Source organism: Acinonyx jubatus, chromosome A2 (genome assembly GCF_027475565.1).
Source record: "Acinonyx jubatus isolate Ajub_Pintada_27869175 chromosome A2, VMU_Ajub_asm_v1.0, whole genome shotgun sequence".
Lineage (NCBI taxonomy): Eukaryota > Metazoa > Chordata > Mammalia > Carnivora > Felidae > Acinonyx > Acinonyx jubatus.
Genome location: NC_069383.1, coordinates 164930936 through 164958565, shown reverse-complemented (window position 1 = coordinate 164958565; position 27630 = coordinate 164930936). Strand labels below are relative to the sequence as shown.

Sequence of the window (27630 nt, the reverse complement as noted above, 5' to 3'; positions counted from 1 at the left end):
AGGGGACACCGGAGCCACTGAGCGGCTGGAAGAGGCAGGAAGGTTCCTCCCTAGTGGCCTCCAGGAGGAGCATGGCCCTGCCACACCTTCCGTTTGGGTTTTTGGCTTCCCTGACTGGGAGATGCTCAATCTCTGCTTGAGGTGTTTTGTCACCACGGTCCTAGAAAAGTAATACGGCTATGATCTACATCCTGTGCAGAAACCCAGGCCGAGGGCCTCAAGCTGTCCCGTTAGTATTTCCTCTCCATGTGCTAATCCCGTGCACATCCCAAAGGACAGTCCCTGTGGATGACACCATGTCACGACCCCTGTGAGAACTAACCTCATACGTGCTAAATGCACGTAATGCACGTAAACAGCAGGGTCCTGAGGCGGACAGGTTTTGGTTCTCAGAAAGCCATGTTTGGGGGGAAAGATCAACTAAGCTCTGTTCACCGAAATCAGCTTCCGAATGTCAGGAGACGGCGGAGAGAGAAAGATGGGGCTCTCCTCTCCTCCCGCGGTGGCCTGCGCCCAAAGAGAAGCCCTGATGAACAGGCGGAAGTTCTCGAGAAGAAGGCTGTCTGAAGGGCTGTCTTTTCGTTGGTTTTTTCACGCGCCAGGCAGTGAACCCGCACTGGGTGCAGGGGCCAGGTTTGTCCTGAGGACACCGAGGGAGCAAGCTGGACAATTTGAGGCTACCTCTAGGAATGATGGCAGGAATGCAATTAGTCTATGGCCACAGGCCTCATCCAGAGTGATCCTGCCTCCAGGGAACACCGGGCAATGTCTGAAGACATCTGTGGTTGACGCGACTGGGGTGGTCCCGACATCGAGCGGGTGGGGGCTAGGGACGCTGCTCAACCCCGCACGATGCCCAAGGAGGCCCCAATGGCAGCGCTGAAGAGGGGGTACACCTTCTTCCTGCCCGTCAGCAAAGCCACCGATAAGCCCTGAAGGCCAAGTCGGGAGCCTGGGCCCCCAGGAGCTGACGGTGGGGCAGCGTGCTGGGAAGGGAGGTCAACGAGGTGTGGCACACACGGTTAGTTAGCAGGGCTACACGCCCCACCGGGGCCAGCGGGAGCCGGTCCGAGCAGGGAAGGGCTAGCACGATGCAGATGATCTTCAAATACAGCACAACCTTGGATTGCGAGTAACTTGTTCTGCAAGCGTTCCGCATGACAAGGGAACGTTTCTAACAAACTTTAACTTCATGAACGAGCGATGCCTTGCAATACGAGTAATACGTGACCTTGAACATCACATGATCACAACGGAGCCAATAGTTCTTGAAACTCGCTTTGATATGCAAGTGCTTTTGACGATAAGCACGTCCCTGGAACGAATCATGACTGCAAACCAAGGTTTTACTGGCATTTTACTTTTTGGGGCGCCTGGGTGGCTCAGTTGGTCAAGCATCTGACTCTTGATTTTGGCTCAGGTCATGATCTCAGGTTCATGGAGTAGAGCCCTGAGTTGGGCTCTGTGCTGACAGCAGGAACCTGTTTGGGATTCTCCCGGCCCCCCCGCCCCTCCCTGGCTGGTTCACTCTCTCTCTCTCTCTCCCTCCAAATAAGTAAACGTTAACATATATATATTTTTTACTTTTTGGTCACCTTTTTCAAAAAAACAGAAGTAACGCAGGCCCAAGGTAAGCAAAGCTCAGGAACGTGACAGAGTCCCATCCACCCCCTCCTCCAGGACTGCCCTGCACCCACCGACCGGCCTGCGTCAGCGCAACGTGAGGCCGGGTCAAGTCTATGGGCCTTGGTTCTCCGAGGAGCGTGAAGGCACGTTAGGGTTTTGTTGGTCTAAACCGTCGCTTGGGTCTCCTCCGGCTCCTTGCACGCGTCAACATTCACCTCTCCGACGGACTTGGCCGCACGCCGACGGCGGCTGGCTGGCAGGCTTGCCCTCTGCTTGAGCGGAGCAGGACCAGTTCAGGGAGGGTCTGGCCAACTGCTGGTATAAGGCACAGGGGCCCCCGAAAGGGATGTTGGCAGTTGCCATGGCGTCCATCTGCTCTGCCTTTGTTTCCCAGCCATGTCTCTGTCCCGAGACCTCTGGTGGGGCCCCTGCCCTCACGGCCCCTCGCCCTCTCCTCCAGAACAGCGGCCATTCCCTCACACTGAGGACCTCAGTGGCTTCTCCGTGAGCCCATTCGCCTCACATCCTAAGGGCCTCCCGACCGTTCCCCAGGACCAATTAAGGTATTTCCCTAACCAAGCCCACTCGTGTGTCTAAAGTATGTTCTGGTGCCCGCTGGTAAAACTAATTTTTCCCCATCCTGTACAATACAGTCGTGAATGACACGCCATCTCCCATTGGCGGGAGGTCAGTGTCTGGGGAAGACAAGTATGTAGACAAAAAATAACGTTACGGTGACAATCAGCGACGCTATGCCCCGTAATGGCCGCCGTAACAAACCCCTGCAGCTCAGCGTCCGTGAACAACAAAGGTTCATTTGCTCCCATGCACTACAAGGACTGGGTTAAACGGTCTTCCCCCCCATTTTCACCTCCACCAGGAACCTCAGAATGTGACGGAAGTTCGGTCTTTGCCAACGGCGAAGATGAGATTGTAATGGATCGGGGTGGGCCCTACCTCCAATGACTGGTGCCCTTATAAGGAGCAGGGACACACAGCAGGGAAGGAGCCCGTGAAAAGACACAGGCAGAGAGAGGAGGGACGCGTCCACAAACCAAGGACCGCCGGAGTCCCCAGAAGCCGGGAGGCAGATGTGGGACAGATGCTGCCTCAGAGCCCCAGAAGGAACCCATCCTGCTGACACCGAGATCTCAGACTTCTCCGGAAGCACGAGACCGTAAGTGTCTCTGGTTTCAAGACACTGGGTTACCATGCTCTGCTCCGGCAGCCAAAGGGGCTCCCACGCCAGTCCCCCACTACAGTCGGCGGGGCTCGGCTGCACCGCCGTCCTCCTCGCTCTCGGGCCCGGCCGAGGGGGCAGCCAGCCTCAGGAGGAGAACGGGCTCCTGGGGCGGACGGAAAGGGGCGAGGGGACACACGCGTGGTCGCCATGCCTTGCTCGCCTTTCATCCGCCAGCATACGTGCCGCGGCCGTCTCCGCGCTAAGTGGGGCAGGAAGCGCCGGTCGCCACGTGCCCCGGGCACAGGACACACGGAGACTGCGGCAGGGGCCACCGCGCTTTAGGTGCAGACCGGCCGTGGGTCCCCAGGGAGGGTCTCACGAAGGAGCTGGAACTTGAGCCGGGCCTCTGGGGGGCAAGGTGGCGGGCGGACCACGAGGAAGGCAAGTCAGGGAACGCGGGAACCCCACCACAGCGGATGGAGGAACGCCACGCACGTACTTGTCTCCTACCACCACGTAGCAAGTTATCGCGAACTGAGAGGCTGAAAGCAACGCTCTTCCGAACGTCTCTGTGGGTCCAGAGTGAGGGAACACGTGGCCCGGCATCCTGCTGCGACGGCCACGGTGGCGAACCTGGCGCGGGCTGGGCCTGTGCGGCCTCTGAGGCAGGGTCCCCTTCCAGGCTCACAAGGCTGATGACAGAATTCCCTTGCTGGCAGCCGCATCCCTGGTGACGGCCTGCTTCCCCAAGGCCAGAGGAGAGTCTGTGACCTCATGAGGACCCCAGTCCCTCTTCTAAAGGGCTCCCCTGATTAGCTCAGGCCCACCCAGAATAATTCCCTTTTTGATGAACGGAAGGTCACCTGAGCAGGAATCTTCATTCCATCCGGAAAACCCTTTCACGTTCGCCATATGTCACACCGCCATAGACACGACAGCCGTCACATCGCAGGTTCTACTCGCACTCGAGGACAGGGGATTCCACGAGGTCGTGAGCCACTGGGGACCATCTTAGCATTCTGCCTGCCACACCACCAAACACACAGCGCAGGTGAGAGATGGGGGCGGGAATGGCCCACGGGAGGCAGGCAGGCAAGAGAGGAGCTGGAGACGTGCCGGTGCCACCTGAGGTCTCAGCGAGAGGCGTAGGACGTGCGGGTGCCCTGGTCTTCGGGGTTTATTCTCAGTGCCCCAGAATCACAGCACCCGCCTTCCCCCGACTTTCCATGCTGTGGGGGCAAGCGTCCTGAGTAACAGAGACTCTGCTCTGGTCTACGGAGGGCTTCCTGGCCCGGTCCACGGGGCAGCCCCGCAGGGAGGCATCTGCCCACTGAATCACCTGCTTACTCTGTCACCCGATCATCATTTCTTCTGGACCCCAGCCGAGGCTCCATGCACCACAGACACTGGAAGGAAGGTCCCCACTTCTCCCCCAGGCTGGGTGGGGAACAGACAAAGCCCCCCTTCCCTACCACCGTGACCACAGGGAAAGGCAGTGGATATTAGGGGAGATAATGCGGTCTCCCCTACTCACAATGGGTAAACTGAGACACAGGCGACGTGCCCCAGGAGCATGACCCAAATACTTAGGTCTTCTGTCCACCCCACAGCACCTGCCTCCTTGAAATGAACCCTTCTGTGCTCGCCAGGACCCTAGGTGTGGGGTGCCAGGCACCACGTAAAACACTCACAGGCCAGGGCCCTCTCAACCACCCATGGGGTAAGGCGTGGACAGGTTCTGCTGGCAAGATTTGCTAGTTGTCCCCTGATGTCCCTTCTCCTCCAAGTAGGGGAGCCTCACTTATGACTGCGCAAGTGACTCCTAGAGTAAAGACAACTTTCCCAGCCTGCCTGCAGCAGCACGTAGCTGCGTGGGTACGTTTGGGCCCGTGGAGTGTAGGGCAGGCGTGGTACGTCCAGTGTTTCGGTCACGCCCTCCACGCCTCCTTGGTCCCCTGCATGGGACAGACGGGCCCCAAAGATGGTCACACTTTCATCTTTGGAAACCATGCATATAGGGGATTGAGATTAGGGGCTTTAAAATAGGGAGATTGTCCGCTACATGCACAGCATGGAACACGACTCAGACAAAAAGGAAAGAACTCCTGATCCGTGTGAGAATTCGAAGGCATCTCTGGAGTATTGTGCTGAGTGGGATCACCAGATCTCCAAAAGTTGGTGCTGTATGGTTGCATCTACAGAGCATTCTCAGGGGATTACAGAGATGGGCCGCAGATTTGTGGTACCCAGGGGTGAGGGGTGGCAGTGGGCGGCGGGCGGGGGGGGTGTCTGTCAGGGGTAACTGGAGGGTAGCTGGCCTGTATGTTGACTGGGGTGGTGAGTATTTAAGTCTATGCATCATCCGGCTCAGACTTCAACACACCGCTATGTGACATCACTGTTCTGGTTTTGATACTACGTTATAGATACACAAAATATAACCATTGGGGGAAGCAGAGAGAAAGGTACCAGGGACCTCTCTGGACTAATTCTGCAAATTTCCGTGGATGTATAATTATTTTAAAATAACAAATGAGAAAACAAAAACAGAAAACACTTGGGGCACATGGCTGGCTCAGACTTTTTTTTTTTAATGTATATTTATTTTTGAGGGAGAGAGCGAGCGAGCCAAGAAGGGGCAGAGAGAGAGGGAGACACAGAATCTGAAGCAGGCTGCAGGCTCCAAGCTGTCAGCACGCAGCCGATACAGGGCTCGAACCCATGAACCATGAGGTCATGACCTGAGCCGAAGTCTGGTGCTTAACTGACTGAGCCACCCAGGTGCCCCAGTACAGTGGATTCTTCATCTCAGGGTTGTGAGTTCAAGGTCCATGTTGAATACAGAAATTACTTAAAAATAACATCTTAGGGGTACCTGGGTGGCTCAGTTGGTTAAGCATCCGACTTCGGCTCAGGTCATGATCTCACGGTTTGTGACTTGAGCCCTGCATTGGGCTCTGTGCTGAGAGCTCAGAGCCTGGAGCCTGCTTTTGGTTCTCTGTCTCCCTCTCCCTCTGCCTCCCTCCCCCCCCCCACTTGCACTCTCTTTCTCTCAAGAATGAATAAAGATTAAAAAAACAAAGTAAAATAAAATCTTAAAAACAAAAACAGGGGTCCCTGGGTGGCTCAGTGAGTTAAGCGTCCTACTCTTGATTTCGGCTCAGGTCATGATCTTATGGTTCCTGAGACGGAGTCTGGTGTTGGGCTCAGAAGAACCGGCCCGGAATTCTTTATGCCTCTCTCCCTGCCCTTCCCCCGTGCATAAAAGCAAATGAGCATGCTCTTTCCTTTCTCTCTCCCTCCCTCCCGCTCTCTCTCTCTCTCTCTCTCTCAAAATAAATTAAAAAAAACCAAACCAAAAACCCTCACAGGGCACATCCAAGCCTTGAGGGACTCCCTCCGCTTTCCCTAACCCTTGTTCTTGGCCTTACCAGGCACCATTTAGTTTCTCTGACAAGCAGGGCTTTCCACCACCACAGGGCCTTTGCTCAACCCCCTAAACTCTGAAAGCTCTCAGTCCCCAGACCATTTAGAAACCAGGTTTTCAGGCTCAATGCCATTTCCTTGATCCCTTCCCACCCACTGAACCCTGGCACCAAACACCGTTGTCCCTGTTACTCTCATGGCTCCCTGAACCACTCCTGTATTAGGTCTGTCAGGGTCTGTATGCGTGTTACGGTACAAGAGTACAGTCTGGCCTTTGGAGCTAGACTTGTTTCACATCTTAGCTCCGCCTTGGACAAATGACTCAACCTTCTTCTCTTCGGGCTTCCTTGTCTGCAAAATGGGTTGTACTCCTGGGAACCTTGAGCGGCCACGTAAGCAGCCGGTCACCCCTCTGAGTGAGCGCGTGGAGAGACCGCACGGAGGGGGAAAAGCCCCGAGAGCACACAGGCAGGCTCCAGCTGACATGCCAGCTGAATGCAAGCCCACGGGGGACCACTGGGGAGAGCCGCGGAGGACGCACGCAGCTGAACCCGGGCCAGGCTGCAGACCTGTGAAGATCCGAAATCGGTTGTCCTGGGTACGAGGCTTTGTGCTGCTTTGCGGTACGGCGAAAACCAAAATAACGGGGCTAATTATTATACTGACATCTTAGGGTTCCTGCGTTAAATACATTTAATTAAAAACTGCTTTGATGTTTGTGGTCACTACTTTTTTTTTAATGCTTATTTTTGAGAGAGACACAGTGTGAGCGAGAGAGGGGCAGAGAGAGCGGGAGACACAGAATCCGAAGCAGGCTCCAGGCTCCGAGCTGTCGGCACAGAGCCCAACGCGGGGCTCGAACCCACGAACCATGAGATCGTGACTGAAGCTGAAGTCGGATGCTTAACCGACTGAGCCCCCCAGGCGCCCTGTTGTTCCTACTTTATTACATGTGTCTCCGTCACCCTGTGAGCTTCCTGAGTGTTATTTTCCTCACCATCGTATGCCCAGTCCCTGTCACCAAGCAGTCACTCATGTACTTGTTTAAAACATAAAAACATAGGGCCGTGGCGGGGGGGCGGGGAGGGTTCAGTTGAGTGTCGGACTCTTGATTTTGGCTCAGGCTGTGACCTCAGGGATTGAGCCTGCTTGGGACTGTGTCGCTCTCTCCCTCCGCCCAACTCCCCCACACGCTCTAATATAAAAATTAAAATTAAAAAAAATAAACATATAACCCAAATCCCTGAGACTCACAGCTGCATAAAAGGGTCTGCTTCTAAAGCAGCAGATTTGCCGAGAGAACGTTCTTTAACAAGGTATATCCTTCTTGGAATCACTTAAGGCTTTAATTAAAAACTTTCTCCTACTGGAACCACGTCTAGAACACCTCTCTTCTTCCGTGCGTTCAGAACACAAGGCTAACCACGCTTCTGCTGCTGGAAACTGAGGGGCCTCGCGAGGTCTTCCCTGGCGTAAACCTGCTGCAGTACGCCGGCAGCACGCCCGTCCTGGGACACATCTGACCAGGTCCTGGGGCCACATCCGTCCGTCTTGGGGGCACATCTGACCAGGTCCTGGGGGCACATCCGACCGGTCTTGGGGCCACATCCGTCCGTCTTGGGGGCACATCCGCCCATCTTGGGGGCACATCCGACCAGGTCTTGGGGCCACATCCGCCCAGGTCTTGGGGCCACATCCGTCCGTCTTGGGGCCACATCCGTCCGTCTTGGGGGCACATCTGACCAGGTCCTGGGGGCACATCCGACCGGTCTTGGGGCCACATCCGTCCGTCTTGGGGGCACACGTGACCAGGTCCTGGGGGCACATTCGACCTGGTCCTGGGGCCACATCGCCCGTCTTGGGGCACATCTGCCCATCTTGGGGCTCATCTGACCAGATTTGGGGGCACATTCGCCCGTCTTGGGGCACATCCGACCAGGTCCTGGGGGCACATCGACCTGGTCCTGGGGCCACATCGCCCGTCTTGGGGCACATCTGACCAGATTTTGGGGCACATCCGACCAGGTCTTGGTGCACATCCGCCCAGGTCTTGGGGCCACATCCGTCCGTCTTGGGGGCACATCTGACCAGGTCCTGGGGGCACATCCGACCTGGTCTTGGGGCCACATCCGTCCGTCTTGGGGGCACACCTGACCAGGTCTTGGGGCACATCCGCCCGTATCCTCACGACTAACCCCGGCTGGAAGCTCCGAACCCTCGGAGAGCACAGACGAGATCTTGGTCGAGCGGCTCTCCAGGCCCGCAGCCCCGACTTCGCACTGCCCGCTAACGCCCGGCGGCCGGCCCGCCCGGCGGGACGACCCCTCTCGTCCCCGTGAACGTGACGGGGGGGGGGGGGGCCCGGGAACGCCCGAAGCTCGCTCGTCAACCAGTAACACGAAACCCACGGTTACGACGGACACACGCAGCCCAGGAGGCGAGCCGCTAAACCACAGCGGAGTCCGAACTTCCTAAAACGATTCGACCGCGGTTGCAGAACTGCCTCCGAAGCTACACTCGAGCAGAGTTTCAGTCCGTTCGAGCCCCGGTCAGGCCTGGAAGGGGCCCGGGGCCCGGAGCCCGGAGCCCTAGAGCACGACCCGCGCCAGCAGGCGGGAGCCCGCCGGAAGCGCCTTCCCTCTGCCCGCGGGGCAGCCCCGCCCCCGGGGTCAGCCCGCTACGCCCCGCCCCCACCCGGGCGTCCCCTCCCCTCCCCCTCTGCCCCCCCCTGCCCGCGATAGCCCCGCCCCCCCGTCGTCAGCTTTCCCCTCCTCCCTCACCCCCCGCCCCCGACAGCGGCTGGACGTGAGGCGGAGGGGGGGGCGATCCCCGGGGTCGTCTTGCTGAGGGTCGTGCCTCGCCGAGCGCCGGGGATGAAGCTGGAGAGAAGCGACGCGACCCCGCGGCCCTGCCCACGCGCTGGTACCTGCTTCCCGGGCCGCTCCCAGAGGCTGCGCCGTGGGAGCCGCGGCAGCACGTGGCGCCTCAGGAACGTGAAGGTTCTGGAAGGCTCTGGAAGGTTCTCTCGCGCCACGGGAGGCCGCCTTCGACAGGCCGCGCCGCCCGGAGGCGGGTTCGCAAAGGGAACTCGGCCGAACCCTCTCACAGGCTCGCGTGCCGGGCCGGCCGCCGTCGCCGCCCGCTACGCGCCCCTCGGCTTCGCGCCCGCGCGCCCTCCAGGCGCCCGTCAGTCACTCTGCGTCTCGTGCGCGCGCGCGCGCGCGCGCCCGCCCGCCTGCCCGCCCAGCTCCTGTCCGTCAACCGCGCGCTCACGCCCAGCCAGACGGAAGGGGCGGGGCCCGGGGCGGGTACGTGCGCCCCATTGGTCGGCGGCGGGGGTGGAGCTTGGCGGTGCCGCCAGGCCGGCCCCGCCCCCGGCCCGCGGGGAGCGGCGGCGGCGGCGGCGGCGGCGGAGGCGGTGAGCGCGGGCTCGGGTGGGGAGGCTCGGGTGCCGACGCCGTTGGGCCGCCACGGCCTCCTCGCTCTCCGCCCGGGGCTCGGGGCCACCGCGCTGGGGAGGCCGGCCGCCCGGTGAGCCCCGCGGCCCGCGGTTGGCGGGCGGGGGCTGAGGCGGCCGGGCCGGGCCTGGGCGGGGAGGAGCGAACCCCCAAAGGAGGCCCTCCCCGGGGCGTTGAGCGCGGGGGGAGGGGGCCGCCGCTTTCGCCCCTTTCTCTGTTCACCGCGGCCCCTCGTCGGCTGCGTGCGCCCCCGTCCCTCCCCGGGTCCCCGTCTGCAACCGCTTTCGCCCGCCGCCTGCGCCCCTCTGTGCGCGAACGAGCCCCCCTCTGCTCTCCGTGCGTAGCCAGGCCTGTGTGTCCCCTGCGGTGACGAGCGGCCCGCAGCTGTCCCCGTCCTTCCAGGGCCAGAGCAGGCGAAAAGAGCGGCCGTTTCCTCCCATTTTATTTTTTTTGCAACTGGGGGCAACTGCTCACTCCCCAAACGGGGGAGGGTTGTAAGCTTTGTTTAAATCGCTTCCCGTGCGAAGGTGGGAGGCAGGCCTTCAGCACGCAGAAGAGTTGCTCGGGAGCCTCTTAGGCGGGAGCCAGACAGACCCTGGGGGTGGGGGGCGGCGGCTGCATTTGATTTCCGAGAGAAGGGCGGGCGCCTCCCCGGGTACCCAGGCCAGCCCAGCCGTTTCTTGACGCTGAGCATCTCCGCGCAAGATTACAGGAGTGACCCTCTTAACTCGAGGCGAAGCCCCAGTGACCCGTGCCCTTGAGGGTCCCGTCTGTGCTAAGGTGGCCAGCTATCGCTTTTATGAACCACTGTGCGCATCTTGTTGCAGGGGCACATCGAGTCAGACCTTCAAGTACTTTGTGCCAAATCACTACCACCTGCCACATGAGTCTAAGTCATGACCGACGCCAAGTATGTCCTCTGCAGATGGGAAGAGCGATTATGGCCTGCAAAGGTGACAGCCGTTGTTGTGTAATTTCAGGAGTTAGAAGTGACTTTTGGGTGACAAGTAAAATCTTCATCGGGAGGAGGCTGGGAGTTCTTTCGGTGACATGATTGAGCCCGAGCAGTTGGCGCCCGGATCTCTTGGCACCGAACCTCACGCATTCCCCGGTTAATGGGGTTCTTTCTGGTCTGCTGCTTACAAGGTTACGCTTCCAGAAGTGTCCTTTTTTCTACACTTAGGAAAATTAACAGACTCTGCTTTAAAAAGGGCTGTGAGGCAGTTTGTAATTCCAGGAAATATCTGGAAGGGAGCCTTGTGGTAGTAAATAATGGGAGTGCCTCGGGGACACTTTCTAGCAACGCAACAGGGAGAGTGCTGCACTGCCAGGCCGGGACCCTGCTCCCCGCCTGGGTCAGCCCCTGACCCCGAGGGCCTCGGTTTCCCCATCTGTAGAAGGGCAGGATTAGACAGGAGGTTGCTGAGGTCTGGGGGTGGGATATTTTAAGAGTCACCGGCCGCGGCTGCGCTGCCCAGTGCTGCTTTGCGTCAACTGTTTGTTGTGTCTTAGTGACAAGGATTTTGTGTTTTTGGTTTTGTTTTGTTTTGTTTTCTGCTTTATTTTTTTAATACAGGTTTTGGCCAGAACGGAGGTGGCAACAAAAACTAAGAGGAAAAAGGAATTTTTTCTAAGTGTTCAAATACTCTCCCTAGATGAAAAGTTAAGTGTTGTGGGGTCTTTTTTTTTTTTTTTTCAATGTTATCTTTTTTTCCGAATGGGATTTCTTTTACTGTCCCCCTGCCAAAAAGTGAAGTAAACTCTTAAGCGCTTCTTAACTCTTTAGTTACTGTAACTGACGTGTGTTCGTAATACCCTTAAGAGGCAAACGCTGATTTTTTTTTTTTTTTTTTTTTTTTACGTCTGTCTGGAAATGAACATTTATACGAAGGGCTCTGTGTGAGAGAGCGCGGTACAAAAACAACAAGCATAAATAACACGCCGGGGAAGCGCTTGTTGGGGTTCGCACGTGGATAGTTCCTTCCCGCAGATTTGCGTGTGTTTTTCTCAGAAACTGGTGGGACGGGCCCCTGTCAGTTTTGACGTGTTTGCTGTTTCAGCCTGTCCGTCCAGTAAGAAGCTATTATTTAGCATTCGGACGGCAAATGCTCGGCTACGGGGCAGCATTCCTCTCCTTTGTTATCCGGTGACAGAAGAACAAAATATCGGCCAGAATGATTAAAATGCTCACATCATGTAGGATTGTGGTATTGCTGGGTCTAACGGGAGAATTCCCCAGAGAGAATAAAAGCTCGTCCGCTCTGGTTACAGCTTCCCCAGGTCCCCGTCCCTCTTCAGAGCCGCCTCCTAAGCTCACTTGGTCCCCAGCTCACACTTTCCCTGCGGCTGGGAAGGTAATTGAATACTCGAGTTTAAAAGGACAGCGCATCCTTTTAAACTAAAACACACCTGCTGGGCTGTAAACAGCTTTTAGTGACATTACCTTCTACTCTGAGAACCTAACAAAGGAGTCGTTTGTGTAGTTGAAAGTAGGATTTGCCTCATAAAAGTCACAATTTGAATTCATTCTTACTCTTAAATCCAGCCAACCTTTTCTGTCTTAAAAGGGAGAAAAGCAAAAAAGCCACATTCACCAGGGTCCTTACTGCCTCTAACCTCGGGCACGCGAATTCCTAGTTGGCCGTGACTTTTGGTTTAAGCACAAGGTTGAGAAGGAAGAAAATGAATGTAACTCTTTTGTCATCTAAAGAAAACCACGTTTGAAAATGTCTTCGCGGCCTTGGCTGGTAGCAGGTAACGGGCGTTTCTGTCCCCGCAGGATTAAGGTGAGGAGCACGGAAGTGGAGGCCTTGAAGACGGCTCACATCGAACGAATCGCTTCCACGTTGGGTAAGAGCACATCTTTAGGTAACAAAGAGACAGCGTGGGAGAATGCAAAGACCCCGCTTCCCAGGGGACCCCGCGCTGAAGGAGGAGAAGAAAATGGATCCGCTTTCTTAAACCCTTGCAGAGTCTACCCTGGGACCGATCCTGTTCCGGACTCCCTGCGCGGCCGTCTGCGAGCGTTGGGATCTGCTGGTCGCATCCGTGGCCTCCGGTGTACATAAGAATGAGACCCGGAGTGCGTTTGCCTCCGTGAGGAGAGGGGGGAAGACGCGTCCTTTCTCCCCCCGCCCCCGTCCCATAGCAAGACTGCAGAAACGGCCTTGGCGCTGCTCTTTTCTCTGCCCGGGGGTTGAGAGCAGTGGGTTGCGTATTTACATTCCCTAGCTGGGCTCTGGGGAGAAAGGACTATGTGACCAGCATCACTGCGGGACGCCCCCCGCGTGCCAGTGCCCTCCTGGGTGGGCGCGAGGCCGGTGGGAGATGGGAGGCCGACACCCACCCCTTCACCTTTCCTAGGTGGGAGCACCCGAGCCTCACGGTGCTGGGGCTGAGTGCCTGCTCACCTGGTGGCCACTCGGCAGACCAAGCAGAAGTGTTTTCTGTCGCCTTGGAGAGGGGGCACGCACCCCGTATACCGAGAGCTGTTGGTCTTGTGAAAAGGCTGACCGGGAGTCCTTCCAGGGGTGTTTAGGAAATAGGATCTATTTTCCTATGTCGTTGGAAAACTGTTTTGTTCAAAGCGGCGTCCACTGGGCACATCTTAGGTGGCGTTGGCCATCACCTCTCGGACGCTCCTCGTCATTTGTTCCAATCATGTCAGGGGCCGGTTATTTGTGGGAGCCTTTAATATTCAACAGGGAAAAATACTGTGCCAATAGGTGTTGTGCCCGCTGAGTTGTGACATTGCAGCCGTCGTCTTGTTCAAATAAGCAGTCCGGGTCTGTGTGTCGGAATGAATAAACAAAACCATTGCAGCCGGGAGGTCAGGCTAAAATCTCAAGCTCGTGATGCTCGTTTCTGGCTTTGAAATGCTTTGCGAAGAAGTATGGAAAACCTACCAGCCCACGATGGGTCCCTTTCACGGGCGCCACCCAAGAATTTGGTGCTGGCGAGTTCTTTGTGGGGTTGGCGAGGGTTTTTCTTGACCTCATTGAATTTGCAGTTGTGAGGCTGAGCCAATTCGGGAAGCAGGAAGCGTCTGAGTAGCTGGCTGCATTGTTTGGTGACCTGGAGGGATTTATCTTTGTAAGCCACGCAGGTTAGGGTCAGTCAGGTTGTTTTTGGAAAAGCAGAGCACCCCGCCCCCCCTCCCCCCCCCCCCCGCGGTCCCAAACAATAGCTGTTGTTTTGTGGCCTTGTCCCCCTTTGGGGAAGATGTGGCTGAGGAGGGGCAGACCTCCCTTCAGGTGTGAAAGCCACCGAGGACCTTGGAGGACCTTGGGTGACCGGTGGCTTGGTGGCTTGGGCGTCACCAGGCTTTGTCTGCTTCCCGTTCTTGCAGCCTCCCAGAATGAGGTTCCTGCTGAACCCCTAGAGGAGCTGGCCTACAGACGCTCGCTTCGAGTGGCCCTGGATGTTTTGAACGAGAGCACAGGTCTGCCTCAAGAAAGCCCTTCTAGAGAAGAAAGAACCGCTCTGTGTTCACGAGAGAAGCCCATGGAACTGGCCTCCTTGCTCTGTGACCCTGCCTCTTCCTGCGTCCAGGAGGCTGTGCCGGACACATCTGGACCCGAGAGGAGGGAACGTGTCCACCCGAGGCTGTCAGGTTCCCCCACTTGTCAAAAGGACCCCAGGTGCAAGGTGGACCACAAGAAGGAGCTCAGGAAAAGTGCAAGCCCACACGCCTTGGTAGTCCCACCAGCCACAGGTGGTTCTCAGGATGGTCGTGGGTCGAGAACGTGCTGTGCAAGTCGGACAACCCCTCGTAAAAGGGGAAGAAGTGTAGCTCGGGAGCCCGCCGTGGGTCAGAGCGCACCTTCTGTCTCGGAGGGAGACGATGAAGAAAGCCGCCTGCCAGCCCCCGGCTCACCTCCCACAGTGAAGGAGGAGGGTCTCCGGGCCAAAGGACGAGACCCCAGCTTACCTTTGCCTGGCCCCACCGGGCCCCCAGCCTGCCCGGATGCCCAAGGCCTCCCTGCCAAGCGGCCTCGCCCCGATAGTGGCCAGAGGCCACCCGCGGCACGGCTGGAGCCGGGGGCAGTGGCGTCCCCCAGGCAGGGGCCCGGGAAATGCAGGGCTCTGCCCGGCGCTGCCAGACTCCACCTGCCTGCCCCCCGGGCGTCCACGGAGGAGACGGGAGATCTTCGAGTCCTCGTGGAGGAAGCTAAAGGTCTGTGGCCGAGAGTCGCCTTGTGCTGGCAGAGGGCGGATTGGGGTTCTCCCGTGGTCCGTGCGGGGCCGGCTCCGGCTCCGGCTCCGGCTCCTGGTGTATTTCTAACTAGAGCTTAAGGAGAGCAGATCAGAACGCAGGGCAGATGTTTCCTGGTTCCTGTTTAGGTGGTCTTTCCCACCAGGTTGTAACTAGCCCAGCGCCTCCCGAATCCCTGTGTTTTTGGTTTCGTTTTGAGCCGGAGAGGGGACGGGTCACTGGAGGCCGGGCCTGGTGCTTGAGGGACGCTGTGGCCGCACCCCGCACGCTCTCTGATGCTCAAACCTGCAGGAGCCGGTCCTGTTGAACGGGCGAGAACCTCAGAAGTGATTAACTCAGAACGCTTTCAACCTTTTTTTTTTTTTTAACGCTTATTTATTTTTGAGAGAGAGAGAAAGCGGGGAAGGGGCAGTACAGAGGGAGACACAGAATCCAAAGCAGGGTCTGTGCTGTCAGCAGAGAGCCTGATGTGGGCCTCGAACCCACGACCTGTGAGATCGTGACCTGAGCCAAAGTCGGACACTTAATCCACTGAGCCACCCAGGCGCCCCCGGGCTCCTGACTTTTTAAGAATTCCTGTGGAGACACACTTCTGTGTGTGTGTGTGTGTGCGCGCGCGCACGCAGTCACGCACCGTGGCTCCTTCCGGTCTTTCCGTGGCGGTATCCCACTGATTTCTGCGTGGTTCGGTACCTCGAGATCCCCTGGCTGCACACTCGGGTTTCTGCTGTGAGTTTAAACTCGGCGAGGCCGTGTCCCAGTGCCTACGGGGGCCGCGGGGAGGTGCGCCGCACCCCTCTCCCCGTGACCCTGCGTTCTCCCGGCCCCTGTTCGTTCACCTTGCCGGAGCTCGCTGCTTTGTGTGCCGGCCGTGCTCGGAGACCGAGAGCCCTCTCCCCTCCCTCGGTCTCTCCGCCTCTCCCCCACCCCCTTTCCCTCTCGTTTGTCTTTCTTTGGAATGTACGTTAGTCAAAGTGAGTCCTGTTTGAATCCGGCAAGGTGAGAGCATGCGTGACGCGGGACCTTTCATTTTTGCGTTTACGGTCTCGTATCACGACACGGTTTCTGGGGATGAGTTCCTGGAACGGTAGAGATGAAAGTAAGTAACCTGATGCCATTGGCAGCCCGTCCGACTTCGGGAGAGTCCGTGGAGCGTGCGCCCGTCCGTTCCGTTCTGGAGGAGGAGGAGGACGAAGAGGAGCCCCCCCGCATCCTGTTGTACCACGGTAAGGTGCGGGGCGCGGGGGTGACGGCCCCCGGCCAGTTCAGTTTCCTCCTGCTGCACTGACAGCTTCGGAAGCTTCAGAAGTGCCGCGTTCTGAGCGCTCTGTCTTGACAAGGATCACCACACAAAGGGGAGGGCGACTCCCTGGGAGGAGACGGGCCAGCCCTCCCTGCCGGCTCGCGGCTTCCTTTCTGTGTCGTCCCGTCCCCTCCGTGGGAAGGAAGGACAGCCAAGTGGAGAGAGGGGTCCGTCGCCACTCTTGGGGGGCGGGGGGGGGGCAGCCCGGTGCCGCCCGCGGACCTTTGGGGATGGCGTTTGCACGCGTGTCCGGAGACGCAGGGTCTCCGGCCCGGGGCCCCTCCCACACGTGCTGCGGGCCCCCGGCAAACATGCGTGCGGGGAGGTGCCCTGGCCCCCTGTGGAAGGGTGGGAGGCGCGGACCTGAACCAGCGACCGACAGCACGTTAGTCTGTTTCCTGGAGTAAATCGTTCAGAACGAATTTTCTGTTGAGACTTACTCCTGAGCTATCCGTTTGAACGTAGTCTGATATTTTTTAGCCTTTTCGTCACGAAACCTATAGATTCACAAGATGTCGCAGAAAGAGTACAGTGTGGGGGAACCCCTCCTTCAAGGGTCGCCCCACCGTACCCCGGGAGGCCACCGTGCCGGTCGCGCTCTTATGACTCGGCTCTTTTCGCCAGACATGCCCCGTTCCGTGCGGTTTTCGTTTTTGTAACTTGTTGACCCGACACGCTTTACGTTTCTGCGTGGTCTTCCGATGACTCTTCGTGGCAACGATTTGTTACTTCCTGAGCCCTCCCCCACCTTCAGTTACCCAGATAGTTCCACCATGGGGGGCTGCAGCCTGCAGGGCACAAACCTCGGGGAGGGAGCTCTGTGTAGGCTTGGCTCCCGGGAGCAGGGAGCAGGGCAGAGCTCACCGGCCGGAGAAGGGACACTGGGCCTTCTTCCTCAAGGGCGTCTTCCTCTCGGCCGCTGCCAGCGGAGGGGGTTGCTGGGTCCCCACGGCCCCGAGAAGCCGCCGCGCTTGTTCTCGGCCCTGTTTTGTGCTTCCATCTGGGTTGGTCGTCTCCCCCGCCTCCCGGCAGCCTGACGTCCGTCTGGGTGCTTCCCCAGACCTGTTTGTCCTCCCGGGGCCCTGACGGTTGTCTCAGAAACTGGGTGCTTTTCGCCAGATGGATGCCAGGCGTCTCGCCGGCCGGCCGTGCTGCTGTCGCTGCACCCGCTGGTCGCCGGGGCGGCTCCGCAGGCAGGGAAGGGCGGCCTCCTGTCTGCGGGGTTTTGTGACCTGATTGTCTCAGTTCCACCTGTGATTCTGTGCTGCAGTGTGGTGGTTTGGGGCCGGAAATCCTGTCAAACTTTGTTCACAAACACGGAGTTAGCAAGTGATGATTTCAGCGATTCCTTTTGGGTTTTTTTTTATTTTTTATTTTTTGCTTTTTAAGAGTCCCGTTTTTCAGACTGATGAGCTTCCTAGGAATCTGGTTCTCGCGTTGGGGTTTCTGTGCCACGCTTTTTAAAAAATGTTCTACTTTGGAAGAATTTGAGATTTACAGGCAAGTGGCAAAGGTAGCACCGAGTGCTCCCTGCCTGGCACCTTCCCGTGTCACCACCTGCGTGACCAGGCATATCGTCCCGTGAAGAAACCAGCTCTTAACCACAGGGTGTGCTCACGACTGGCCCTTGGATGCCGTCCCAGCCGCTGGGGTCTCTGACCGGAGTTAGGGCGCGTCAGATTCAGGCCAAGTCCCGACAGTTGTTTTCTCTTAAGTTGTTGAATTTGGTGCATGATGGGGAGCTGACTTAATGTTCTTTTTGTCTTTGTTTCTTTTTAATTCTAGAACCACGCTCCTTTGAAGTAGGAATGCTGGTCTGGCTGAAACACCAGAAGTACCCCTTCTGGCCAGCAGTGGTGAGCATGGGGCCGGCTCCGGGGGCCCCGCAGCAACCCCCACCCTTCGGCTCACTCGCGCTCTGCTGTTGTCATTTGGACGCCGGCAGATATTTTCCCCGGGGAAAACCGATGGGCTTATAATTACGAGCAAGGTTTCTGGAGACGTTTGCCTGAGTAAGGGGTGTTTGATCATTTGGGCGCAGTTGAGTGTGAGGGTCCTGGGCCCAATCTCTGCCGGGCAGGCTCAGGAAAACCTGCCTGAAGGGAGGTCTGCGATCTGCTCATGTCTGACTTCGTGCGCTTGAAACCTTTCCCCTGCGGGAGCGTCGAGCTGGGTGAGGTTTTGGGGCAGGGGCCGGTTGTGCACGTGCGGTGACTGACCCAGCACAGCGAACTCCTGGCTTTCTCCGGGCCGGGACGCTGCAGGCTGTCCGTTTGTTTTTGGGCAAAGGCAGCATCCTGGCTGTCAGCCCCTCCATCCCGTATCCTCCTCTGTGCCCCTGCGGTGTGGACAGGACCCTGCAATGCTAGCTGTAGTTCTTTAACTCGCGGTCAGAGACAGTGACGTGTAATAAGGAAGACGTTTGCCGGAGTCGGGAGACACTCCTGTTGCTGCGAGGCTGGCCTCCGTGGATGGGGCTGACTGGCCGTAGCAGCAAGTGTGGTTCGCATATGGGCAGAACGTGTGGCTTGAGCACAGGCTCAGGTAGAAGGGGGGGGGGTGGTCCTTGGGTCAGCGTCTTGTCACAGTTGTGGGGAGTCGTCGATCGGGGCCCCTCGGCTTACTTTCAGCACTCGCGTGCCCCTTGCGATTGGCACCTTTTCCCGGACCTCCTCCTTTTCTCCAGTGCCCTGGGGGCCCCGCTGGGGAGCGGATCTCCAAGCTCACAGGTTCCTGGGGTGCACCCTTGGTTTATGGCTGAGCCGGGGACCCAGAGGGGTGCCAGGGGGGCGGGGAGGCTGGCCAGAGTCAGGCACCCTGCTTCCCTGTGTCCTCGGCTGGTCGCCACTCTCTCTGTTCACGTTTCTCGTCCTGAAAATGAGGATGAGCTTGCCCTGCTAAGGCAGGGGAGGGTCCACGTGTCACACACGCAGGTGGTCAGAAGCAGTGGGCTTCGCGCTCTGTGTCACAAAAGAAAAGGAAGCAAAGCAGGAACCACGTGGTTCTGCTCCACTGTGAGCGCTGACGGCAGTGCATGAAGCAGCCGGGCGGTGTTTGAGCGTGTCCCACGCGGACTTTGTCCATTCTCCCGGCCGGCCATGTTCCTGGCCACGCGCCGCTCATGTGCGTCTGCACAACGGAAACGTGTCAAGAGCGTATTTCAGACCCGTGCCTTCTTCTGGGTTCTTGATGCTTTGTTTTCTCGGATTTGCCAACAGGTCAAGAGCGTCCGGCGAAGGGAGAAGAAAGCCAGCGTGCTCTTCATTGAGGGCCACATGGACCCGAAAGGGAGAGGGTAACCCAGCTCTCTGCTCTCTGTAGATGGTTCCCCAGTGAAGGCCTGGCCGCTCGGGGGCACTGAGGTCGGGGGGGGGGGGGGCCCTGTGATCCAGCTCCCGGGGGAAGAATCCAGACAGAGGGACCGGTCAGATGGTCCAGTTGTCTGCGCTCTATCTGCCGGCTCTGAAGTGAGGTCCGGACACCCCTTGGATCCCGCCATTCCCCACAAACCGTACTGTGACTCGGGCGGGTGCTGTGAGCGGCGGCCTGCCTCCCCGACTTCCGCCATTTGCTTGGTTGCCTGGTCACCCTCTACTGGTCCCCTGTCCCGGGATGAAAATGCACACGAACATCCCCTTCTGCTCAAAGGGCGCTTCAGAAACACGTTTTGGAGGCGAACACGTAGAGCTGGCCTCTGACCCTCTGGCCCTGGGTTGCTGCCTCCGCCTCCCGTGGGCGTCCTCGGCTGTGTCCCCTAGGGGTCCTCTCGGGGCCTGCCGGTCACCTGCCGGGCCTGTCTCTGAGGGGCTTCCTCGGGCAGCCCAGAGAGCGATGGCCTTCGATCAGGAAGCCGGTGCTGGCGGAGGCCCCCGTGGCCCTGACTGGTTTCAGCAGAGGAAAGGGAGGCGTTTTCTCATGTCGGGAGGTCGGGTTCCTTCATGTTAAGCTTTGCTCGTCTGCTTCTAGCATCACCGTGTCTCTCCGGAGATTGAAGCACTTTGACTGCAAAGAGAAACAGGAACTTCTGGTAGGTGGATTGTCGGTGTTTCTATAAACGACTCCCTTGGCGGCTGGTGGCCCTGCTCCCCGCGTGATCTGGTCCGCGGCGCTGTGCCTGGTGGGGACCACCGTCCCAGGGGAGGTTGCCAGCCGTCCCCTCGTCGTACAGGTGGGGCTTTGGCGCAGAGGACAGTTTGCCCGGTGCGAGGCCGGCCCCTTCCGCGGGTCGTCGTGCAGAGGCCGCCCGTGTGACAGAGATCGCGACGGTGCCCCACAGGGGCTTCCTGGGCTTCCCGGGGGCCGAGACCCCGCGTCGAAGCGCTGTGGTCGACTCTTGATTGTACAACGAGCCCACGAGCCGCGTGTCCATAGAACACGTGGTCTGTTTGACTCTGAGACGCCAGCTTTCAAAACGCGAGGCCGGCTGGGGGGCGGGGGGTAGGGGCCTGCTGGCCTCCCTCTGGTGCCGGTCTTTTTCCAGCCTGGGGAGCGGCTTCCTGGAGTTCAGGTCGCGGTGAAGCCTCCTGTAGGGGGAGCGGCTTGTCCCTGCTGTTTGCCAGGATTTCCCCGGGGCCTCAAGGGTGGAGGCCCCCCAGGGGTTGTGTGGTTCTGAGGACTGTGGGTGGTGTCTGGAAGGTGGCACCCTTCTCCTCCTCCCGCTGACGGGCGTATGTCTGTGCCGTGGCCCTGCCGTCCGTCTGTCTCGTCTGCTGTGACCTCACTTTGGCCCCTGAGCAGCAGCCTGCGCTGGGCTCCCTGTCCCTGTCAGGGTGCCCGTCGGCGTGGTCTCTTTCTCTAAGGGGGCCTGCCGTGGCCTCAGGACCTTCCACGCCCCCTGAAACACAGTCCCCCGTCGGGGCTCCGGGAGCTTTCCCAGGGTGGAGGAGTTGGAGAGGAGGACAGGAGTCTTGCTTTGAGGTCTGCGTGGTCTAACCACGTGAAGAATTGGGTTTTGTGACAAAGATGGCACGTGGCCTCGCGTGATCCAGACGCTGGGATGGTGCCTGTTCCCTGTCTTCCTGCTGACCTGTGGGGTGGGAGCGCGGGGTCTCCGACAGGCCGGTCTGGCCGAAGGAGCGCCCCCTCCTGGAGCGACTCTTTGCACTGCTTTGGTCCTGGTGTCAAGGCCATGGGCTGTGCCCTGGGCTTCCCTGATGAGCGCCCGCTGTCCCAGGGGCCGCTCTGCAAGCCCAGCCGAGCCCAGAGCCCCCCTCCCTCCAGAGCCGCCTGTGCTGCCTCTGTCCCACAGGAGGAGGCCGGGCTGAGGTGGCCCGGGAGGTGGAGCTCAGGTAGTGGGTCCCCGTCCTGGCTCAGGGGTCCTCGGTTTGCAGGCGAAAACCTCGAGGCCTAGGCGGGCGCCCCCCGCCCCCCCGGTGGCCAGGTGTCCTTCCTCCTCGGGCGGCCCTGCTCCCAACGGACCCGGCGCTGTCCCGAGCAGAGGACGCCGAGAGTCCCCTTGGAAGGGTTTACGTTGTGTGACTTTCAAGTCTTGCCTGTGTGAGGGTGACACCAGCCGCGTGTGGGGGCGTCCGCCTCTGTCCCGTAGAGTCCCCAGCTCTCCTGTCCTGAAGTGCTCAGCTCACACGTGACCCCTTTCCAAGCAGCTCGGGCCCCAGACCTGGGCCTCCGTGTGCATTGCCGCACCCGGCATGTGTCTGCTGACCGGACGTGGGAGCCGGGGCGTGGAGACGGGCGCAGGAGCCCCTGTGGCCTCCCGCTCACGTCTGCGTCCGGGCCTTGTCGTTGCAGAACGAAGCCAAGGAGGACTTCGACCAGGCCATCGGCTGGTGCGTCTCCCTGATCACGGACTACAGGGTCCGGCTCGGTAGGTGGGCCCGCGAGCCCTCAGACAGAGGGGCGGCCTGGGCGCCGGGGCGCAGGCCTGCTTCCGTGGGTTCCCTGCCTGGGCCCGGGGCAGCCTCGTCCCCGGCAGAGGCGAGGGCCAAGCTGCTAGGTGTGGACGGGAGGTGGAGAGCTGGCTTCCGTGTGCCCCAGGTTCTGTTGTTGGGAGTCTAGACGGCGGCCCTTCTGGGCACCTCCTGCGCCATGAGGCACCCTGACGGCAGTGCTGGGTTCCGTCAGCTGGAAGCGGTCTGGGTGGTGCCGACGTGACGCAGGTGTCCTGACCCAGCCACCCTGGGGCATTTCCAGAGCCGCCTCTGATGGTGACCGGGCTCCCCCCTGCCCCCTCTGCAGGCTGTGGCTCTTTTGCTGGCTCCTTCCTGGAATATTACGCGGCTGATATAAGTAAGTCCGCTGACTCCTCTTCAGAGCCGCGAAGCAGCTGTCTTCGGTGTCTGAAGCTCGGGAGGGGATGTCTGGGTGGATGGGCCGTGCCGGAGCCCGAGCCTGAGCCTGGATCTCCAGGGGCAAGCCCCGCCGTGCCTCCTGCCCCCTGTCCGCTGGGCACCGGGCCTCGCCTCTAAAGCGTGGCTGGCGGTGCTTCGCGCCTGCCTTCCCCGTGGCCCGGGTCTTCGGTTAACCGACGGGTACGCCGCACCCCCTTGTCCCCGGCTGCCGGTGTGGGGCCGGAGGAGTCCGTGCTTCCTTGGGGGGCCCGGGGGTTCCGCTCGGCTCCGCTCTCCTGGGCCACATTCGGATCGGGCCGAGCTGGGGAGGGATGTGGGGACCCGTCAGAGGAGGAGGCCTTGTGCGTGTTGCCTTGGGCCCTCCCCGGGGGCCCGGGGCCTCTCCCCCGCAGCCTGGGCGCCACAGTTAGCGACGGGAGGTGGCGGGAAGTCCTCTCAGCCGGGCCGGCGGTCCCAGGACGTGTCGGTGCTCCGCAGGTTACCCTGTCCGCAAGTCCATCCAGCAGGACGTGTTGGGGACCAGGTTTCCCCAGCTGAGCAAGGGGGACCCTGAAGAGCCTGTGGCGGGGAGCCCTCAGGGAAGGAGGCGGCCTCGCAGGAAGGTCCTCCCCGACCGCTCGCGGGCTGCCCGGGACCGGGCCAACCAGAAGCTGGTGGAGTACATCGTGAAGGCCAGGGGCGCCGAGGGCCACCTGCGGGCCATCCTGAGGAACAGGAAGCCATCCCGGTGGCTGAAGACCTTCCTGAACTCGGGCCAGTACGTGACCTGCGTGGAGACGTACCTGGAGGACGAGGAACAGCTGGACCTGGTGGTGAAATACCTCCAGGGCGTCTACCAGGAGACGGGCAGCAGGGCGCTGGCGCGGATCAACGCCGACAGGATCCGCTTCGTCCTGGACGTTCTTCTGCCTGAAGTGAGTGGCCGCAGGCCGGTTCCGCGCGGTGAGGGGTGGGGGGTCGGCAGCCGGCGCCCGGCGAGAGCCCCTCCCAGCTCTGCCCGGAAGCCGGGGCGCCGTCCACAGTGTATGGGGGGGGGGGGGTTGCTGCGGGGCTGGGGTCTCGGGAAGTCGGCGGGGGAGCGGGGCATCGTGGTGTGGAGCCAGGCACCCGCCCTGTCTGCTCCTGTCTGTGGGTGGTGTGATGGCCTCCGTGGTTAAGCCTCGTGGCCGGTGGGGGGGGAGAGGGGAGGGGAGAACGAGAGCTGAGTGCTTTGTCCGTGTATGCACGCGAGGACTTTTCCAGAACGGGAGCTGCCTGGGGAGATGCGGCAGCCGGGGTTTGCCGGGCAGGAGCACATGAGACCCTGCCGGTTATCTGGAGGGTCAGGGGCTTTGCTCGCGCGTACATGTGCGTGCAGAAAATTACCGTGCTCAAAAACCCGTAACTTTATACAAACTGGAAGCTTTCAGGTTGGTATAAAAGTAAAACACTGTCACGTAGCCTGTGCGGAATGGTGGCCTCTCTCCGTTTGTACCTCTAGCTCTCTCCACATAACTACGGGGGGAGATCCCCAGTTCTTGGTCCTGAAGTACTTCAGTGTGTGTCTCTCAAATAGGGTGGTTCTGCCCCAGAGATGCTGGTCCCCGTGCGGGGACGGCTGTGGTTCCCGCTGAGGGGGCTCCAGCCACCCAGCAGGTGGGGCCTGGGATGCTGCTGAACCCCCACAGTGCCCGGGACACCCCCAAGAGTAACGTGCCCCGACGTCAGCAGTGCCCAGGTTGGGGGGGGGCCTGTAAAGATTTTTTTCAGTATTTATTTTTGGGAGAGTGTAAGCAGGAGAGGGGCGGAGGCCAGAGGATCCGAGGTGGGGTCTGTGCTGAGAGCAGTGAGCCCGAGGTGGGGCTTGAAATCACAAACCGCGAGATCGCGATGTGAGCCAGAGTCCGACGCTCGACTGACTGAGCCACCCCAGCGCCCCTAAAGATTGTATTTTCAAGTAGCGTCTATGCCCGACGGCGGCCTAAGCTCGGGGCCCAGAAACCAAGAGTCAAGGTCTCCACGAGCCCAGCCTGCCGGGCGCCCCGTACAGGCTCTTTGAAAAGGCTTTCTGACGTAACCATGATTCCGTTATCTAACAAAGTGAACGAGGACTCAACACCAGACGTACCGCGTGCTCGGACCATCAGTCTTGTAGTTTTCCCTGTGGTGTGAACAGTAAGCTTACAACTTTTCTAAAACATCCTGGTTGGTTTGGGTCCCGCCTTCCATTCTCTGCTGCTAGTGACACGAACTCTCTCCCTCGTCCCCAAGACACGGCATTACTGACGCCATTCAAAAACGTCCAGAGACTTCAGGGAATCTGTGCGCGTTTGTGGAGGCTGGTCCGAAGTCGCCCCGGGCCCCACGCCCATCTCTCGAGCCCCGTGTGCAGCGTGGGCCCACCGCCCGTGGCTGAGCGCCCCCTGCCCTCTTGCAGGCCATCATCTGTGCGATCGCTGCGGTGGACGCTGTGGATTACGAGACGGCCGAGGCAAAGTACCTCCGAGGACCTTCGCTCAGCTACCGGTAGGCTGCTCCGGGCGCCGCCCCCGACCGGCGGCAGCGAGTCTGGAAGGGCTCGTGTTCGCTGGCGGCTGTGAGCCGGGCCCTCTTCCTGACACGCTGGCTCAGGTTCCCGGTGGGGGAACAAATCGTGAACGGTCAAAATGCACGTTAGCGCTTGGCCGGGAGTTGCCGGGGGGACCCAGCGAAGCCAGTGGTGGACGTTCCCCGCTAGCGAGTCTGGACAGGGGCCCGGGGTCCCCGAGCTGGTCAGGGCAGGCAGATCTGGACCCAAGCCCAGGCCCGCGCCACGGTCCGCGGGCCGTGCGCCGGGCCCGCTCCCTGGACGCGTGCCAGCCTTGCTGAGCCTGATCGCGGTTGTTGCAGTCACTCATTTCAAACTCTCTCCCCCTTGCCCCAATGCCGTGGCCGCTGAGAAAACACAGTAGGATTACGTGGCGACACTCGCCCTGGCCCATTCCTAGCTGGTCAGAAGAATGTGGTGATCAAGATGTTTCTCTTCTGTCGGCATAGTTCACCGCCCTTGGATTTTTGGCCCCCAGAGCCCCTAATCCTGTCTCTGGGCTTGCTGCCAGGCCTCGCTGGGAACAGGCGGGGCCCGCGTGGCTGTGACAGGCTGAAGACTCAACTAGAGTCACGGGCCAGGGTCTGTGTCCGGGTCCAGCTGGGCACACTGCCCCGGGCTGCTGGTGTGCGCCTCGGTGGGCGGGGAGGCCTCCTGCGTCACTGTCCACGGAAGAGCCAGTGTGGCTCTGCGTGCGGGAGGGTTGACCTGGCTGCACTAAGCAGAGCAAGAAGGGTCTTTGGGAAACTCGGTGTCTCTGGCCCTGGGTCTCCGTCCGGTGTGGCGCCCTCCACACACAGATAGGGAACGGTGTTCTCGGGCGAGCGGGGCGGGGGCGCCCATGTCCGGAGCGCCTCTCGGGGACTGGCCGCTCCGCCGGTGAGGACAGCCCCGTCTTCACGCTTTGCTGCTGCCCTGGGTCGCCAGCGTCAGAGCGTCGGGAGTATCCGCACCCTTTACCTGCCACGAATGTGTCGGGCACCACGGAGATGACGCTGGCCGTGCTGATGATGGACCCCAGGGACGTGGCCTCGAACCGAGGGCAGGGCGGCCGGTCTTCCTGCCCCACGAAGCGGCCTCACGTTCCGCCGGAGCCGCGTGCTCACGTGGACTTGCAGGCGCTTCGCTAGGCGCCGTCTGCGTCTGTGACTTCTGTCACTGTGGCCGCCTGGACAAGTGTGACACACCGTGCCTCGGTTATGTGATTCCTTAGCAGGGTGCGCTTAGCGAGGACAGTCTGATATTTCACTTTCTTTAAAGAGTTTATTTAAAAAAAATCGTGAGATGTGCATAACACAGAATTCGCCTTCTTCAACTGTCTTCACACACACAGCTCAGCGGCTTGCCCCCAGCTGTCTTGCCCCCAACATCTGTCTCCAGAACTTTCTGTCTCCCTAAATTGAGACCCTGTCCCCATGGAACACCGACTCTTTCCCACCCTTGAAGACACAGTGAATTCCTGGGGCACCTGGGTGGCTCAGTCGGTTAAGCATGAGGCTTTTGCTCAGGTCATGATCCTGTGGCTCGTGGGTTCAAGCCCCGCGTTGGGCTCAGAGCCTGGAGCCTGCTTGGGATTCTGTGTCTCCTCTCTCTGCCTCTCCCCTGCTCACGCTCTGTCTCTGAAGAATAAACGAACACTAAAAAAAAAAAAAAAAAAAAAAAAAAAAGACACAATGAATTATTAAAATGAGGTTATCTCCTTTTATTTTCTGAAGGGAAAAAGAAATGTTTGATAACCAACTCCTGGAAGAAAGGAGTCAGCGGTGCTGACGCTGGAGGGGCTGCTGCACGGGTCCTGTGGCCGGTGGGTCCGTGCCATCCTCACGGGGGCTGGAGTGTGCGTGCTTCTCAGCTGTGGCTTCTGTTTTCCTGGCTTTTTTTGGAAGGTACAGTTCCTGAAAGATTTTTGAAGCAAATGTTTTTATTTTCCTTCATATTATTATTTGTGACTGTGCTGTATTGTTTAACATAAGGTGCACATTTGTTTTTTTATGTTAAAAAGCATTGTATCCAGTATTAAAGAGTTTTAAAACAGCCCGACGTGCGTGTCTGCCTCCAGATCACCTGTGTCTGTCCCCAGGTGGGCCCTGAGTCCACGGTGTCGCTCCGGTATCTCGTGCTGTAGCATTCGCTGTGACTCCTCGTGCACGAGAACACGTGGAACGTACACTTGGCGACGGCCTCGTTCCACTCCGTCCCCGTGTGGGGCGCGCGTCACAGTGCGAGCCCGCCACCACAGTGTCCCATCGCGTGCATTTTCATGCGTGGCCGCGTCTGGCCTGGCGCGGAGCATCATCTCACCAGCAGGCCCCCGGGGTAGCTGATCTGCCTGGAGAGCTGTGACGTCATACTCGCAACGGCAGAGGTCGTTGTGTGTGTGTGCGGCCGTGGGGTTGCGCCGTGGGGGCCGCGAGTGCCACTCCGGCCGGCCGGTTCCTGCAGATGACGGCCTTCGTCTGGAGGCCAGGCTCCCGTTCCTGCCCTGACACAAAGAAAGGGGGCAGGTCTCGTCACCCCGATGGCCTGAGCGTCCCCATCTCGGGAC

General features: G+C 59.6%; 2 protein-coding genes across 11 annotated transcripts in view; one reads left to right on the top strand and one right to left on the bottom strand.

Annotated features, from left to right (window-relative positions):
• Positions 1-27630, bottom strand: part of PCSK4 (proprotein convertase subtilisin/kexin type 4) — a 139500-nt gene that overhangs the window by 22489 nt on the left and 89381 nt on the right. The window lies entirely within an intron of this gene.
• Positions 9632-27125, top strand: PWWP3A (PWWP domain containing 3A, DNA repair factor). 10 transcript variants are annotated; one of them, XR_008297376.1, is made up of 15 exons: positions 9632-9766; positions 10521-10646; positions 11270-11355; positions 12473-12543; positions 12665-12775; positions 14042-14869; positions 16033-16134; positions 17997-18067; positions 19430-19506; positions 20178-20238; positions 21960-22035; positions 22362-22457; positions 22997-23433; positions 24600-24673; positions 24770-25025. XR_008297376.1 is itself a non-coding variant. In XM_027049406.2 (15 exons), exons 2-15 carry the CDS (start codon positions 10590-10592, stop codon positions 26853-26855), a joined length of 2172 nt encoding a protein of 723 aa, XP_026905207.1. In that variant the 5' UTR covers positions 9632-9766; positions 10521-10589; the 3' UTR covers positions 26856-27125. The 10 variants fall into 10 exon arrangements, 9 of the variants coding, with proteins under 9 accessions (XP_026905207.1, XP_053076202.1, XP_053076210.1 ...); XM_027049406.2 differs by lacking the exon at positions 24600-24673 and adding an exon at positions 26801-27125 and having other exon boundaries at positions 22407-22457; positions 24936-25024; XM_053220227.1 differs by lacking the exon at positions 24600-24673 and adding an exon at positions 26801-27125 and having other exon boundaries at positions 24936-25024.